Source organism: Erpetoichthys calabaricus, chromosome 5, assembly GCF_900747795.2.
Source record: "Erpetoichthys calabaricus chromosome 5, fErpCal1.3, whole genome shotgun sequence".
Classification (NCBI taxonomy): Eukaryota; Metazoa; Chordata; class Cladistia; order Polypteriformes; family Polypteridae; genus Erpetoichthys; species Erpetoichthys calabaricus.
Window position 1 is genome coordinate 190,166,784 of NC_041398.2, and position 18,094 is coordinate 190,184,877.

General features: G+C 39.9%; 2 protein-coding genes and 1 long non-coding RNA gene across 9 annotated transcripts in view; 1 reads left to right on the forward strand and 2 right to left on the reverse strand.

Annotated features, from left to right (window-relative positions):
* Positions 1-2,630, forward strand: part of fam189a2 (family with sequence similarity 189 member A2) — a 38,989-nt gene extending 36,359 nt beyond the window's left edge. For both annotated transcript variants that reach the window (XM_028802331.2, XM_028802333.2), the window contains 2 exons: positions 971-1,257; positions 2,190-2,630. In XM_028802331.2, coding sequence (XP_028658164.2) covers positions 971-1,257; positions 2,190-2,390 — 488 coding nt within the window. In that variant the 3' untranslated portion in view covers positions 2,391-2,630. The remainder of the gene's footprint in view (positions 1-970; positions 1,258-2,189) is intronic.
* Positions 2,631-6,739: 4,109 nt separating this feature from the next.
* Positions 6,740-8,433, reverse strand: LOC127527829 (uncharacterized). The gene is made up of 2 exons (XR_007934950.1): positions 7,711-8,433; positions 6,740-7,678 (listed from the first exon to the last, which is right to left on the reverse strand). It is a non-coding gene; the product is annotated as an uncharacterized LOC127527829 (long non-coding RNA).
* An 845-nt stretch (positions 8,434-9,278) lies between these two features.
* apba1a (amyloid beta (A4) precursor protein-binding, family A, member 1a) overlaps positions 9,279-18,094 on the reverse strand; it is a 357,632-nt gene continuing 348,816 nt past the window's right edge. For all 6 annotated transcript variants that reach the window (XM_051927782.1, XM_051927780.1, XM_051927781.1 and 3 more), the window contains 3 exons: positions 17,797-17,916; positions 12,740-12,880; positions 9,279-11,819 (listed from right to left, as the gene is read on the reverse strand). In XM_051927782.1, coding sequence (XP_051783742.1) covers positions 11,748-11,819; positions 12,740-12,880; positions 17,797-17,916 — 333 coding nt within the window. In that variant the 3' untranslated portion in view covers positions 9,279-11,747. The remainder of the gene's footprint in view (positions 11,820-12,739; positions 12,881-17,796; positions 17,917-18,094) is intronic.

Below are 18,094 nucleotides of genomic sequence, written 5' to 3' on the forward strand. Positions count from 1 at the left end.
GACAATGCAAAACACATTACAATGGCATGGCCGCGGAAGAAGAGGTTTCGGGTACTGGACTGGCCTGCCTGCACTTCTGAACTGTCCCTAATAGAGAATGGACAATTTTTGAAGACAATTTGTAGAATTTTGAAACAAAACAATGCAACATCCCAGTACTGTTGCACAACTTGGGACATGTTTGTAAGAAGAATGGGACAAAATAACACCTGAAACACTTCATTGCCTGGTATCCTCAGTGCCAAAATGTCTTTTAAGTGTGGTGAATGCTCTATTGTCCCGGCTTCTTTTGGAATGTGTTGCAGTCCTGAAATGCAGGAAGCATTGCCAAATGCAGAGATCACCACTTTGAGAACTCTTTTCCGTTACATAGCTTTTTTCTCAGTATTAAGTATGGCTTAAGGTGATGTCATATCACGCTACTTCTAGTTGTAGGGTATGTCTCATTGCCGGACTGTGTCTAAGTTTACACAACTGGACATTGCCAGGCATATAAAATTACACGACTGCATGCTGACTGTCCAGCATAGCCATGCAATCAATAGCGTGCCGCCTGATGGAGCCTGTACCGTACTGAGGGTTAACAGGTTCGATAAGTTCAGTTGCAGTCTCTGCCCTTTTTTCCCATTCTGTTTTGGTACATAAAACACAAGACATCAGACAGAGGATCTTCTCTTCTGTTTGTGAGGCCCAAAACATGTTTCTTATTCCACATTGCTGCATTGTATGCATTGTACTTGTAGATGAGCAATCATTGGTTGTCAGCTCTCTGAGCAAGTTGCAATCGAGTGGGAGTGAGCTTCTGTGTATCTGCTTTAATAGAAGCATGCCACTGACTGCCTCTGTCTGGTGATGATGATGATGTAAATGATGTTTATGACTGACAATCAATGGCAAAGTTGTCTAATGTGACATTTGATCTTTAATCATCACCGTTATTCTACTAACACCTGTCTTTGTTTTTCCATAGTGAAGAGCTGTGAAGCAGCCACCCAGACAGAGACACGACCAGACCTATCGATGGTCACCTTACGGCATGGGAAAAAGGGAAGAATTCGTAGAGCAGCAAGGCCCAGGTCAATGGTGGATTATGAGACATACAGAGACACAAAGGAGATAGTTGCTAGATTTCTAGAGCAGACGCCAAACACAATGCCACCTGAGGTAAAGGAGCTGGTTGAGAGTATAAAGATTGTTTTGAAGTCTGATGAAGAGCACATGGAGGAGGCAGTTTTGAGTGCAAATTTCATTGATCAGGTGAGTCCGAGAACAGCTTTGAGAACACCAGTGTTAACCAAAAGTATGAAAATGCATCATTTCTGAGACATCACATTGTAGTTGGCTGACTGAACTGAACTTACTGCGAGACACAGCAGCAGCTTGGCTTTGGCTTTTTGACTCTATGCTGTCCCAACTTTCTCCAGTAGAATTTGTTTGGTTCTTTCTCTTACTATAAATGCATTTTCCTTTTCTAATGCTTCCTATAGTATGCTCCTTGGTAATCAATCATTTTTTATAGCTGAGAACACTATTCACATGGTGACTTCGAATACATTCAGAATTCAGAACAATAAGCATTATCTTCATGTCTATACCAATATGGAATTGAGCTGACGCTTCTGAATTTCTGAAGTCATGTTTGTATAATCTTTTAAAGAAAAAGAGTATTTTTTATTTTTTTCACAACACTAAGAATACTGTATTTGATTTAATATCTTACCCTTTGTATGATCTACAGTATATAATTCAGTATTACTTATGCATATAAGCATTCTGTAATATAGATTAGCCCTTGACGTGCCGAGGCCCACAAGCTATAGACAGTGGCGTAGCTGGGGGGGGCAAGGGGGGACATCTGTCCCTGGGCGCAGCATCCAGAGGGCTCCATTTTAAAATTTTCTTTCCCTTCCCCATTGCATTTTGGCAAACAGGAGGGGGCGCGAAATCTTCAGTTGTCCCCGGGTGCTGAAAACCCCAGCTACGCCTCTGGCTATAGACACTGTCCAGTCTGCTCTGAGGTGCCCCAATGTATAACACCTCTATGTCTCCCTTGGGTTGTTGTTTTTCTAATTCTAAAGAAGTGAAGCAGGAGGAAGCCATGCAATTCATAAATGAGTTCAGAATGAGTGTCATCCCTTTTTACAGTTGTAGTACGTAATCTTTTGTTTGTTTACTTTGAATTTCTGAAGGCTATAAGTTCCCAGCAGCATTCGTGGACTGCAGACACTTTACCCTGCATGAGGCGCCCCAGGCTGATTCACCTCCGGAGCTGTGGGGACCTGAGCACATTCACACGGGCTAAAGCAGACCACCGACAGGGAGAAGGCCAGCGGGCAGAACCCGAGCGGCCGCACAGCCTCATCGGACTGGTGCAAGAGACCATGTTGTGATTCAGGCGAACAGGTACGGTAAAGGAACTGATAATCCCAAAGATTCGGCCCTGGTAGCCTTCACCTTCGACAAGCCAAAGAAATAAAGGTTTATAATGTTTGTATCATTTATGAACAAAAGATAGTCTTAATAATCAAGAACAGTGTTTGTTTTATTTAAGCTTTATTGTTAATGCTGGAAATCAATACTGTAAATGCTCCAGTTTGATTGTTAATAAAGGTAAAAGTCTCAAAATTAGACATTTTCTGTTTATAATATGAACAAATGCATTGCACGAATGAGAGAATCTAAGTTGTCTTTATTTATTGATCTTCCTGCAGCCTGCATGCTTGAAACAAGCTAAAAAGAAGCCTTTCAGGTCAGAGTGCCCTCAAGTCGCAATGGAACGGTGGGCTGCAGGCCCTACAGTGCTTTAAATTATTTACCCGGTTATTTGGTTACATCCCAGTTCACTATGAATATAAAAGGTAACAAAATGTCTTTAAAATAAATTATGTTCTGATTCTGAAAAAGGTAAGGTTTATGTCAAACATGTAGGCCTCACATGAGTGTTTTGTATTTGACTAGGTCTCTAACAATTTTCTGTCATCTAAAAAACAGAAAAAGTAAAACTTTGTGTATATTGTAATTAATTGTATAGAAGAAAAAATGGATGAGACAGATGAATACTTTATTGAACATAACATAAAGTCACATTGGGAAAACAGTAAACACAGGTTCATTTATTTCATACGTTTAAGGCCCAGACGTATACACACTATTGAATTTTTAACGTATTTCACATATTTTAACGACATATTTTCACTGTACCAATGTGTCTGTTATAAATGTCTAGAGTGAAGACAGGCATGATGGGAGGAGGAGTTCTACAATCTGATTGGTTATGGACAACACAGACTCCCAATAATGGTGGGAGAGGCAGGTAGCTAAAAGAGCTCAAGGAGAGCCACTCGTGGGCCGCAGTAAGAAATGTAGCGGCAGAATAGCCAACACCTAGGGGGCTCAACTGATGTACTAAAGTAAAAATGTTTAGGCGAAAAATCACTGAAATTCCGCACTCATTATGCATTACCAAGTGCCATTTTCAAAAAGGAGACCCGTAGGACTATACAAAATGTTTTTAAAAATCATAGTGAACGTTGAATGTACAAGGAGATCCTTGTGTGATGCCAGAGAGAAGAAAGAGTCTGCACTGATCAAGTTGTATCGATTAATGGAGAGAGTTGCCATTCTGCTGGACCCAAATGTGTGAGACATACGGCAGTGCCTGTCGAGGCCTAAGAGCGGGACTGCACCTCTTTATGGGTGGCAATGTCTGCCAGTGAGGATGACGCAGTAAGCTCCATCTAGTTCAGGGAAATCTCTGTGTTGTCTGAGGCAGCTAAAAAGAACTCTGCCAATATTTATAAGGATGTTAAAATGGTGGCTTCAAAGCAATTCAGATATTTAAAGGAAACTCACACAAGTCGCAGTTGGTTCCCATTATTGTTGATAAGGAAGAATAGAGGTTTCATTTACTTGCTGGGTGTGTTTAAAAGCTTTAGCATGAAATAATCACTGAGACGTGCACATTTGTCACGTGTGTATCTGAGTAAAGGACCAGCACATTATCTAAATACACGAGCAAGTCATGAGTTACGATGGAGGCGCAAGTGAAAGACAAATCCTTCATTTCTGATTGTTGTAATTCATATCTTACATCTGTCCTTTCAGAAGTTTATAGCTCATACGAGGCGGATACCAGCACTCATTACTTCAGTAGCCATTGTGAGGATGGAATGGAGAAAAACTGCAAAACTGGACAGAAGGCTTGGGGCAGGACAGTGCAGAGGGATGACAGCCAGGGGAGACTGACATGTATGCCAAATGGGCATCACAGACCTCCACGGCTTTACCTCTCATTTTTCATCTCATCACAGTTTAAAAAAATCCAACCCATGATTCCACATTCTGATCACTGGAAATGGCAGCATGTGTGGGCTCCACAGTCACCATCAGAAAACAGCAAATCTAGCAAAAGTAAGCGTGGCATCAAGTCTGGACATGAATGGATTGGCACAGAGGTGGCATGCCAGTTCTTTTTGCCAGTCAGTTAATAATTACTTTTCTTGCTCACAAGCAGCAGACGATTTCAACAAATCTTCAGACAAATAATGAACTTCTTTTATTCCCATCCTCTTTGAGTTAAAACATTTTTCTGGAAAATAAAGTTGCAGTGCCATTGGTGGCAAAGTCTTTCTCTATATTAAAGGTGAGATACGTCTACTGTAGCAGACTAGAAATATTGGAAAGTATGAAAAAAAACAAACAAAATTTGTACACAATTTTAATGTTTTTCTTTTTTCAAAAATAGAATCTAAATGACCAGGTTCAGATAATAAAAAAGGAAACCATGTTCACTAAACAAAAAGTTCCATTGTGCCAGCTTTGTTCAGAATCAATGGAGGCCACGTTGGCTTTGCATTGTCGATCCGTTCAGGAGTCCTCTGTGTGACAGGCAAACACAAAAACACACACACTGACAGACACACACACACACACACTGACAGACACAAAAACAGACACACAAACACACACAGACAGACACAAAAACACACACAGGCAGGCAGACATCACGCTGCAGATGCTCAAAGCCGTGACGTGACCACTAGGGATGGCTAAATGGGCAAATCCGATGAAAAGTCTGATCTTATGACAATACTTTCATCTGTACTTGTAAAATGAAAAAATGGCCTTTATTTAATACTTTGTTTTTATAATTACACAATAGAAATTGGTCATTTTAAGTTGAAAAAGTGTTTTGTACACGAGATGATAGCACCATTATAATCAACAAATACAAATGCATTGCTGTGCTGCAGAGAATTCTCAGACAGCGGCAGGAAGGAGCAGACGCTGAGAATAATCATTTAGCTGGGAAATCATCTAAAATAGATGTGACCATAAAATGCCTCATTTCTTTTACATTAAACAAGACTACCAGTAATTATTCAAAAGATCTCCATTGAAAAGAGAATAAACAGACAATAGCTGGCCATCACCATCTTACTCAAACAATAAAAACGAGTGCGTTTAGAATATTTCCCATCTTTCTAATATTTAAACAGGGAAGATGGCGGCTGTTGCTTTGACTCAGTAATTTTAAGTCAGATTCTTTGTGCAGGTTTTACAATACGCCGTATAACATCCCAAAATATAAACGAATTTCCAGAATGGGCTTTAATCATATCAGTCCAGTGTTTGTAGCTTATTTTGTTTTTTTTAGATTTGAACTTTAAAAGAATAGCAGACGTGTACGTCTCTACCAGGATGCAATGGCATAAAATACAACAAGTAGTCCTCTTATGAAGTTGTAACATTTTAATGAGGTTACGTCACAGTTCCCACATTTCACCTTTTGTCCTTAGCAGCTGCCAAGACGTTGTGTTAACAAATGCGTCTTTTGTTTGTTTTTAGGCGTTTCTTACAGTTGCAGGTTCCTCAGGGTGGGGTTGTGAGGCCGAGGCAGGAACTGAACTGGCACCTTGGGGGTTTAAGGTGCCACTCCCAGTATACAGTGGGCAGTACTGGGCATGACTGCAACTGGATTAGCGCTCCTTTAAAGCAGTGGTCCTAAGGTTCAGTCCTGGAGACCCCTGTGCATGCAGCATTTTGTACCAACCAGTTTCACATCGGAGTAAGCCATTGTTACCTTTACTTGATCCCAATGTTTAATTTGCATTCAGAAAAGTGCACTAGTGTTATAATGTATATTTATATGAAATGAAGAAATATTTCTGTTTTTTGCCCTGTCTTTCTTCTTTTCGTTGACTTTTTGGGTGGCGTTTGCTGCCTCAGTTATATCTGCATACTGACATTTAATGACAAGTAGAGCAGTCACCAGGGCAAGTGACACTCAGTGCTAAAGGACAGCTTTTTAGGTGGCCTAATAGCAAATAATGTCATTAAAGAAAAAAAACAAAAAAACATCCTAAAAAGGAACGTCTTTGCCTTTAAATTTCTGCTTCATTCAGTAAACAAAATTACCCGTTTATAATTTCTGAATTGATTCAAAAAGCACAAGCTGGGAGGTAACATCTGTTTGAATGAATGCAAGAGTCCAAAGTAAAGAAACTGGTTGGAATGAAAACCCGCAGTGCTGGGGGCCTCCGGGACTGAAGAGGAAGCACAAAGGTTAGCTGTCACTGTAGGCCCAAGTGTGAGGAGTGACGCCATTAAGTAACACACATCCAAAGAAACCCCACCAGTTCCCCCCGGGCAGCATTTCATTTAGATTTAACTCCAACCAATATGGCACACTGAGGCCGGACAGTTCTGTGTTTGACAGACACAAAGGCGAGACACGGAGTCCTTCTGCAAGTAATTTATTGTTGTAAATAATGTTACAAATGTTCTTGCTCTGTTAAAGGAATGTCGCTTAGTAATTGTAACATCACAAAAAAGCTAGCAAATAAATAAACACTGCTGTTGCTTTACATAGAATTTTTTAGACATTATGACAAACAAAGTTAAGATAAATTACATTCAGAAGTGCATTATTGACACTAGAGTTGCCATACTGACAGCCATCACCAACTGAAGTGTTTTACAAAAAACAACTTTATTACAGTACAATACTCCTCCCAAGGTTTTCTATTGCACCCCTTCACAAACCAGTGGCTAAATGTGTAGTCTAGCAGTTGCTAAATATACACCTCGCTCTCAAACAGTCATTTTCAGGTACTCACTACAATGCACAGTCGGTCCAGCTGCGTGTAAACAGATCCACGTACTGCGAGTCGAGCCTTACGGGTGCGCGTTAGAAAATATCGAGCTTCTGTTGGTCTACGTGAAAGCAACCTCTACGACAGCGGATTAGTCGGCATGAGTCATGATACTTCATACGCCATGATCAGGTCATGCTGAAAACATTGTTCATTTAAAATGAAAAAGAAATAAATTAAGGCCAACTTTTATAAGGAAAATCAATATATATATATTGTGTGTGTATATATATATATATTTATATATACTTAACAATCACCTCAAAAATTGAAGTATAGTATAGACTGCTAAAATGGAACATGACAGTCTGGTGCTAAGCTCAGAAGCACCCTGCGTATCCCACGCTGAAAGGTAAAAGTCATCAAGAAGTAACAGCAAATCGCAAGTCCTTTTGATGCCCTTCTTGTCTGCTCCTTGCTGTGGTGCATTAATGTAGACATTTAAATACACAATACAGGAAGAAATGGAGAGTAAGGACACATGGGATTTGAGAAAGAAACCCTCAGGTCTCACCCGCTCCTCTCTGTCCCGCACTAAGCAGTGCCTTGTATGTACCAGTGGTGGTCACCTCCTGTTTATTTGATAACCAAACATCATTTTAACTGCTTTAATGTCAAAGGGCATAACACACGGTATGTGAACACAGCACTGAACTCCAAATCACAGGCTACAGATACCCCCCCACACACACACACACACCCCCCCCACTTGAGTTTTCCTAAGGTGCCCACTCAGCCCAAGGTCACCCATTCCCAGACAGTGTTTTACTCCACAACTTTATTCCACTCAGGCCCAAAAAATAAGAGAAGACCACTGGGACCTAATGATGAGGGGCAGCTAAGTAAGCAGGACCCACAAACACCAGTCTCCTGAAAATGTGTGCAGTACGCTATGGCTGAATAATACGCTCCACCAGTTTAATGTGCCGCACTGGACAGCTGTCAGGATGAGGGAGTCTCACTGAGCTGGGGGGCTGCAGTGACGTTCTGTTTTAAAAAGAGGTGCGAACATTTCACTTGTCAGTCGTAAGACGTCTACCGCTCAGAAAAATGGCAGAGATGAGAGTCGATTAGTAAATCAGTAAAGGACCGCCAAGTGTATACCCCTTCATTACGGCAGCAGCGGGCAACTGTGATGCTGCCTTAGAAGTCGCAAAGAAACTCATCCCACATCCAGCGTAAGCTTTCCAATGTCCACTTTTCCAGTTACAAACATGCCTGCATTGACTTCCAAATATAACTGCAGTGGTAACTCGAGTTGCTGACCAGGCCGCTGCCATTGTCCTTTCTGTAATTCCATTGTGCGCTTCACCACAGCATTGTTGGTACCTTTGCAGTTTTTTTCAACTTATTATTATTTTCTGCCGTCACATTTGAAATGTAGAAGAGGAGGTGAGACTATTGAAAGTGTTAATTAATTACAGTGTTGGGACCAAGAAGGGTTAAAAATGATAAATGTGGCCAAAACAAAAAAGAAATCATGTACTCTTTATTATATTTTACACTCTGTTTGAAGTACAACCTCCTATGAACAGCCCACTGGGACGTCCTCTGTTTGTAAGTAATGGATGTGCGCAGTACAAGACTTTCCTAAAGAAAGCAGACCTTCAGCAAAACTCCTCACTGCTAGAACAGAAGTGCGGGACGTCCCGTCCGAGTTGTGCACGGCTGGCAAACTGCATTTCAACTCTCGGCACCTTTGGGCTGTTTTCTTGTTCTTTTTTATTGTTGTTGCATATTCTGCTTTGCCTTGGAAAAGCGACAGCAATGATGTGAACTGTGAAAACAGCCAAAGCTTCAACAGTGGTCTGCGCTGGATGGCAGGTACACATTTAAATGCAGATTTCAGGAAAGAAAAACTATTTATATTCGCATTAGCGTGCTCATTTAGTCGTAAAGGTTAAAGCTGGTTAGTTTTGTACCACCAGTACGTTTGCTATTATCTGTTGCTCATTCCATTTGTTTGCATGCAGTAGTAGGCAATGGCAAAAGGTGGTGGTGGTCCTCAGAACGCAGAAGGTGACATTATCTAGTGGGGAAAAGGGCACCTGCTACATAGTCTGGTACAATGTTCTATCCATGACCAGGCTTGATATTTCCGCCATGTTTGTGCTCAACAACTTGTTTTTGGTTTATTATGATCAGTGGTTACAAATGTGATTTATTGTATATTCGATTATGGCATCATGTCCGATTTTGAGACTCCCTTTATACATTTAGGTTGCCCTTTTAAAATGCAAATTGTGAACATACATGGTGGTCAAGAATTGCAAGTGAAGGATGGAAGGTGCGGGCCGCACTAAAGAGCACGAGCAGAGCTTATGCGTTGTATTCACTGCACACGAGTTTAAATCGATTATAAATAGTAAGACAGGGTGTGTTACTGTAGGTCAAGTGCACGCCATTTCATTAAATCAGGAGTTCAATTAAAGAGAGGAGTTGGCATCTGGCTGCACTGCACAAACGGCCACAGGCATTGACGTCCCCTCAGCAGAACGGAGTTTGATTATTTATTGTACATATGATGATTTGCTCGGATGACAGAGAGGACATCTCTTTTTAACAGAATCTCTCCTTAAGCCGTACAGGCAGGCATTAGAAGCTGGGATTTGATGAAGAAATGCACAGCTTTCTTTTTATCATATCTTGGACAACTTTTCCATCCATAATAAGTGAAATCAAAAGTCGAACCTCAAGCGGCGCTGGTCCCCAATGTGTTCATTTTTTAGTTCTTGAACCTTGAAGTCACTCTGGTTTGACCTTTGATCGCATACACAGTAAGTAGAAATATATAGTAGATTTAATTTTTTTGTCTTAATTTTTTGCAAGTGACAATACTATCTGCGTAAACATTTACCTCATTAAGGATGTGGTTCACATTTTATACAAGCGTTAAGACATACTCCAAATCTAACAATATATTTACTTAATGTACTTCAATAACTCCATCAACTCTCAAATGTAATGAGTGAAACCAACGCATACGTATGAGTGTGGAGCCAGCCAGCCACATACTGTAGCAGTGCTGCGCAGGCCACACTGGGACTACTCAGGGAGAAGTGCTTAAGAATATGAAATGTTGAGTAGCGCTTCTTGCTTTGTACCACCTTGTTGAAAACTCAGCTGTTAGTAAAGACATCGGCAAAAAATAACTAGCGCTCACATGCTCTGTCCACGTTATCGACGCAGAACGCTATGACAGATAGGCACACGCTGATGATACACGTTAGCGAAAAGTCAACCCCATGACACAGTGTAAAATAAATAAACAAGTCGCTTTCTGATGTGTTGGTGGAGATTTGTTTTCAATGAATACGAATAAGCCGTTTATGAAGTGCTGTCTGGATGCTGCTCTTGGATGGCTCTGAACGTTTGATTCTGAACGAGTTATCAGTTTAACAATTCTTGAAATTTCTAAGGATTTATGAGCAGTTTGAAACCCGGGTCATGCACTTTACTTCGATTTACTACAGTAATTATACTTTTACAGAGACTCGCCTCATATTCTGTGTCGATCAAGTAACGTCATTTTTAGCGCATGACTGTAGCATCCCCCCCGAGTGACAGGACAGCCTTACAGGGCACACCGAGTCCCACAAACTAGCTAGCTGTACTGAGTGCCAGTGGTATGCCGAACTGCCCGCAATGCCAGGTATGGGTAACAAAGCGCATTCCAAATAACAGCAACAGCTAAATTCACTGCTAGATGATGGCCTGGACCATAGTCCATAATCATGGTTTGTAACTTCAGACCAGGAGCCGCACAAGTGGGATGAAGGAACATAATAAAGTACACCTGCTCTAGTGCCGCAGATCTAATGATCACACCATGGTGGCCGTTTAAGCGCTTTGTGTTTGTTATCTAATTATGTTTATACTTTTCAAATACATACAGTATATCACATAGATACAGTACATATTCTAGATAAGTGTCATAATGTCCAAAGCTCTAAAATAACACTTTTCAGTTTAAAACTGAACACACTTGGAGATGACAGGGTGAAGCTGATATTATTAAACCAGGGCTTCCAGTAAGCACATCCCATTATACTGGTACGAAAATGTCAATTGGTGGATTAATATAACAGAAAGTGAAAAGATCCTGCAGTTTGTCATCAGAGCCTTCTGGACATTTTAGCGGAGCCTCCTGCAGAAGGCATTGTGGTGAGGGCAGACGGGTCGATACTGGAAGGTTTATTTATTTATTTTTTACGCCATATAATAGCATTGGGACTGTAAAGTGACAGCCAAGGAGGTGTTCTGCACACATGTATACCATGAGGACTCCCTTGTATAGAGGAGATGGTTGTTGTTAGTAGTAACATTCATTTAATGCGGTTTTTGGTTAATGCAATGACCTCTGGAGCAACTTAGTATTGTCAACCAAAGTCCAATGATATCCCGAGGGGCAAACAGTTTGGTGCTAAGAATCAACATACCAAACTAAAATTCGGGCTGTAGGAAAAGAAATAGAAGTCTGATAAAATGACACACACATACACCACCTAAGGAATGTTACTGCGGACACAAAAATGCAGCACTAGAAACACAACCACAGCTGCAAAGCCGATCCCTTCACATACGGCGGCGGCCTCAGATGTAAACGGGCTGCTCCTGGGCAGTTAGCAGTCTGTACATGGCAGCTGGCATTGTCTTCATGTGAATCTTAGGAACAAAAAACAAAGAAAACATTCTGTTAGCTTAAATAAAGGCAACTCCGGCAAACAGAAGGAGCAGTTGGGATATTCACAAGCAAACCTCAGCAACATTTAAATAGGAACAGAAGGAAATCTCAGGACAAGTGAACTGCTTCTCTTTTTACATTTGAATTTTGCCTAAAAATAACAGAATAACATGGAATAAATCAATCTGATATCAAACAAAAGCTTAAAAAGTAATGACATTTATTTTACAGTTTTAATTTACTTCTTGGCCCTCATCCTGTTTTTTAATATGATATGCGTATCCTTAACCCTACAGGTGTAACCTGGCACTGTTAAAAAGCCCTGCCATCACTGAACACATTAGTACGGGGGTGCAGAGTTTACAACACACAAATCAAATTAAAAAGCTTTAGGCCTTAAGCGTTACATAGTGGCCAAGCAATGGTGGGTACCAAAGGAGACACCACTAACTACCAGAATCAAGCCATCATTTGAGCGATCTGCGCATCAACGGCTGTCTGGGTTTATCAAAATCCACGTGACACGAATCGTAGTGCAGAAGGACACCCTGAGCAGGCAGCCAGCAAAACGCAGGACATTCAGGAGCATCAGACTTTATTTTTAGAAGGTACTATAAACAGAGCAGGGGCATCATCATGAAGACACGGTAGCCTCTTAGTGTCACACTTCTCTTCCATTTCTTAACATGGGCTTAGTGGTTTTATTTGGTTTTGTCTCAGTTTTATCGCTTTTCCTTAACTCTTTTGCACTTTAAAAAAAATAAACTTGAATATGATGTTGCTAACTTTGTGATCCAAAATAGTTCTGATCAACTGCCTTAAGCATGGGAAAGGTGCTATATAAATAAAGTTTCTTAGTATTATTATTATTTATTGTACAGCTAACTCCCTTGGTGCTTACCTCTCCAACTGCATTTGACAAAATGTGGACAATCTTCTCATGAGGCGTTGCCACTACACTTTGTCCGTTGATCTCAATAATCCTGTGACCAACTCGAACTCCTCCACGCTCTGCTATACCACCTCTCATAAGGCTACAGATCTAAAAGGGATGGAAAAAGAGCCATTCAGCAACCCATTTTAAAGAATCAATGGTGTACCAGTCAAACACACTCTCTGATTAAGACTGGCACAGTCTTTACTGCTGCTGTCCCACATCTGCAGGGACCCATGTTTGATTCGGAAACCAGATACTGATTGTCTGCAGTTGCAGTTTACACTTTCCCTCCTTTAAAATGAAAAAAAAACATCTCCATTATAACATCTCCATTATAACATCTCCATTATTCCCCATATTACATTGTGTTGAAATGAGCCACCAGCCATCCATCTTCCAAACCTGCTTAATTCAGCTCGGTTGTTTGGAGCTAAGGGCTATCCTATCCACCATTAGGTGTTAAGACAGAAGCTGGTCATGCTAGGTGCCAGTCCATCACAGGGCACAATTACACATACTCATTTATACCAAGCAAATTTAAAGTTGCTAATTAATATAACCTTTATGTTTTTGGGATAGGGAAGGAGAGACACCAGAGTACCTGAAGAAAAAAAAAACACAAAGACACGGGGAGAACAGACAGACTCCACACAGACAGTAACCAAGCTGGGATTCATATTGAGTACACAGGAGCCGTGAAGAAACAATGCTACACCCTTGGAATACCTAATCTGAGAAAATAAATGATTCAGTAAATACACAGTATCACTCTTAGAAAAAATGTTTACTTAAGTCATGTTCTGATTTTTCTTTACAGTTACACAGAATGATCACAGGTATAGACTTCAGTGTAATGATAATCAGATTCATAGCGGCAGGAAGACAAAGATGCAGACTGTTGTAGTGATCATGTAACTACTATATACAACCCAATTCCAAAAAAGTTTGGACTCTGAGTAAAATGTGAAGAAAAACAGAAGTCTCATCAACCCATATTTTATTCACAATAGAACATAGAAAACATATCAAATGTTTAAACTGAGAAAATGTACCATTTTAAGAAAAGAATAAGGCCATTTTGAATTTGATGGCAGAAACACTCAAAAAAGTTGTGACAGGACAATGTTTACCATCACAGTCCGTAATCTGGGAACTGAGGGGACCAGTTGCTGGACTTTTGGGAGAGGAATGTTATTCCATTCTTGTCTGATATAGGATTCTAGCTGCTCAATAGTCCTGGGTTGTCTTTGTTGTATTTTTCTTTTCACGATGCACTAAATGTTCTCAATTGGTGAAAGGTCTGGATTGCAGGCAGGCCAATTCAGCACCCAGACTCTTCTACTATGAAGCCATGCTGTTTAAATAGACACAGTATGCGGTTTAGCTGGTGAAATATGCAAGGCCTTTCCTGAAAAGATGTCTGGATTGGAGCACATGTTGCTCTAAAACATGTATATACCTTTCAGCATTGACAGTTCCTTTCCTGATGTACAAGTTGTCAATTCTATAGGCACTAGTGCACCCCCATACCATCAGAGATGCAGGCTTTTATACTGCGTGCTGATAACAAGCTCGATTGTCCCTCTCCTCCTTAGCCTGGAGGACGCTGTGTCCGTGTTTTCCAAAAATAATTTTTAATTTTGACTTGTCTGACCACAGAACAGTTTTCCATTTTGCCTTAGTCCATTTTAAATGAGCTTTGGCCCTGAGAAGATGGCAGCGTTTCTGGATCATGTTCACATATGGCTTCTTCTTTGCACGATAGTTTAACCTGCATTTGTAGATGACACAGCAAATTATGTTCACAGACAATGATTTCTGGATGTGTTCATGAGACGCTGCAGTGATTTCCATAAAAGAATCAGGCCTGTTTTTAACACAGTGCTGCCTGAGGGCCCGAAGATCACAGGCATCCAGTATTAATTTTTGGCCTTGTCCCTTCCGCACAGAGATTTCTCCAGATTCTTGGAATCCTTTGATGATATTATTTACTGTAGACGCTGAGATATTTAAAGTCTTTTCAATTTTACGTTGAACATTTTTCAGAAATTGTTCCATAATTTGTAGACACCGTTTTTTTGCGGATTGGTGAACCTCTGCCCATCTTTTCTTTTGAGATTCTCTGCCTCTCTAAGATGCTCTTTTTGTACCCAGTCATGTTGCTGACCTGTTTCCAGTTAAACTAATTAGTTGCAAAATGTTTCTCAAACTGTTTCTTTGCAGTACCCCTTACTTTTCCAGACTTTTGTTGTCCCAGGCCCAACTTTTTTGAGATGTGTTGCTGCCATCAAATTCAAAATGAGTTAAAAATTTTCACAATATGGTAAAATGTTTCACTTTTAACATTTGATGTTTTGTGTGTTCTATGGTGAATAAAATATGGGTTTATGAAATTTGCAAATCATTGCATTCTGTTTTTATTTATATTTTATACAGCAATTGGATTTGGGTTTGTAGTGTTTAAGAAAACAACTGTAATGATAGTTTTGGACTTGTAAAATCCATTGGAAGAGTATTCATTAAGGATGGGTATTGTATAAAAGAAAGCGTATTAGTTTGTTTTGTCTGATTCTGTCTTTGTACTCCACTGACAACAAAACATGCAGACAAACAAAGAACATACAAACTCTCTGCAGGCAAGGACTCCAAAGCACCGAGGCTTTTACTGCAGAGACGACAAATCACCACCTTACAGTACCACCCTGCTTATAAATAACACATTACCTGGTACTTCTTGAGTCATTTGTTCCAGATGTAATACCTTCTCAATCCACAAACTGGCAGCAAAACATCATTCAGTTATTAATCTGCACCTCATTATTGTCCATGCACAGTTTACACATTCTCCTCGTATCTGTACAGAGTCTCGTTTCCATCCTGCAACAGAACGTTTCTGCCTTGTGCCCAGTGGTTTTGCCCCAGTGACTCTGAACTGAATTAAGTAAGTTTGAGAATATTATTATTATCTAGTTACGTGGGGGTAAAAAAATAAATACAATTGGGTTGGTGCAAGTAGTCATTTAAAGTGTGAAAATGATACAAAATGACTCCGCATAATGTATGCAGATACTCTGGCCGATAGGATATTCCTCATTATGACAGGCTTTTTGTAGATTCTTCATTATTAATAGTATTAACAATTATTTAATTGAAGCAATAATGTTTCAAGTAAGTAATTTATTTGTGTATATAAGCAATTTAAAAACAAACTAGAGTAGTCATGGCACTGGAGAATAAGTGTGACAGCAATGATCCCACAAACCGACTAAAACTAAATATTAAATGTGGTCTTGGTTTCCTTTTTTAGTTAAAAATCAGTTTTACTCAAGTAGAACACATCAGGATATACAGTATACACCGCACAGTTATACATGAAATGATAATTCCATGGCCTGGTAGGCCCGTCCCTGTCAGCTGGTAGTTTAGGGCACTTTGTTATCTTGGAGCCCCCAGCACTGGTCATTTTTTAGGGGAAATTATCATGTAAGTTTATTTAAGAGATGGCAATTTAACAAAGAAATGAGTTTGTTTATGAAATAATGATTTAATAAAGTGGTTCAAATAAAATTGATTAAAATGTAAAGAGACAAAATCATTGTGATGCAACTAAACTGGTGCAGATATCTCAGTTAATATGCACTGATACAAGTGAAAGTAAAGGACATTTAGGAAAGGCCCATGGAGGTACTTGTTCCTTGCATGTGTTACAATCTTTTGAATATTCTGTATTTAAATATTGAAATGTAAAGTATTTTTAAAGAAATAGTATAGTGCCAGTGACTCTGAAATCTGACAGTGGACTACAGACATTTTGCCAGTGTGGCTCTAATGTGTATTCTGGTCCAGACAAAGCAAGCTAAATATATTGAAGTCCTGGATCATATGGTACGTAATATGAGTGGGCTATCCATCCAACCACCCATTTTCCAACCCGCTGAATCCGAACACAGGGTCACGGGGGTCTGCTGGAGCCAATCCCAGCCAACACAGGGCAATGCTTCCAGCTAAACAACATTTTTAGTGACGTTGTTTGCATAATGAACAGTGCTACTCAAATTTGAACTGGACACGGGGTAAAGCAGCAAGCCGGAACGTACATCGACAAAAAGGGAAACCTAGAGACGATTAATCAATCCCCCCTCACAGCATTCCATAAAGATTCTCAGTGGATGGCTGACTCTCTTTATCCAACTCGTTCAAACTGCGACCACAATGACATTTTGGTGGTTTTAATGTGAAGTTGTGTTACACAGTCTGAGGTCTTACTAGATTAGTGTCGCTCTTTTTTCAGGCTACTGCTCAGTCCCCCAGCAATGCCCTTTATTTACATCCCACTCTTTCTGAATGGTTCAAATGTCCTGATGCCATCCACAGTTAGCAGACGTGTTTTGCTTTTTCAATACTAAAAATAACGACCCCCTAATCAGCTGCTCACTCGTTCCTTGCTTGTACTGTTCTTCATCGCTGCTATTCTGTTTCAAGGTATTGATTAAAGCTAATTGGTTGCCCGTGTTTTAATCTGATCTTCCTTACTATCGCTTCCCAAATTTTCTACAAATCTATCCAGTCATTTTTGTGTGATGTTGTAAACAAACAGATGAAATTTTATTTATGTAAACTAAAAAAAGATTTCACACAGAATATTTTTCACTTTTCTAGTGTTATAAAAGTCCACATTACTTCAATGTATCATAAAATGCACTTGTACTTATAAACTTAGCATGATATAAAATATCATATGTAAACACATTAAGGTTTATGTAAATCAAAAATAACATTGAACAAAAATAGAACAAATTTTAGAATTAGAAAATGGATGAAGAAGTTCATTTGAAAAGGGGAACTTTAAAAACAAAACAGGTTTACACGAATCTGGCCCAGAGAGACTGTGGTGAGATGGTTAGCCGACTGCCCCTTTATTAAACGTTTTGTCAAATCGTTGTACTGTTTTTATCTTTCATATCATATAAAGAACACACAGCAGCCTTACTGACAGATAGAGAACTTCAAGAGACACTCACAATTCCATTCTGAACGCTGAAACCCAGCTGGTATCTGAGGTCAGGTCTTCTGATAAGCACTGTCGTAACCGGAGGACATCTTACGATGTTCAGTTTAATCCTGGACTGATTTTTCAAACCCTAGAAAACAAAACATACTGTTTAGTGTTCATCCATTTAAATGGGAGCTCCACTGCGGTCCGACATGATGTATCATTTATTTTGACAATATTTGCATCTTTTACTAGAACGCAACCACCAATCTGTGTTATGTTACAGTGTCTTGGACAGCTGATAAGTGCAAAAGGGCAGCACAGTG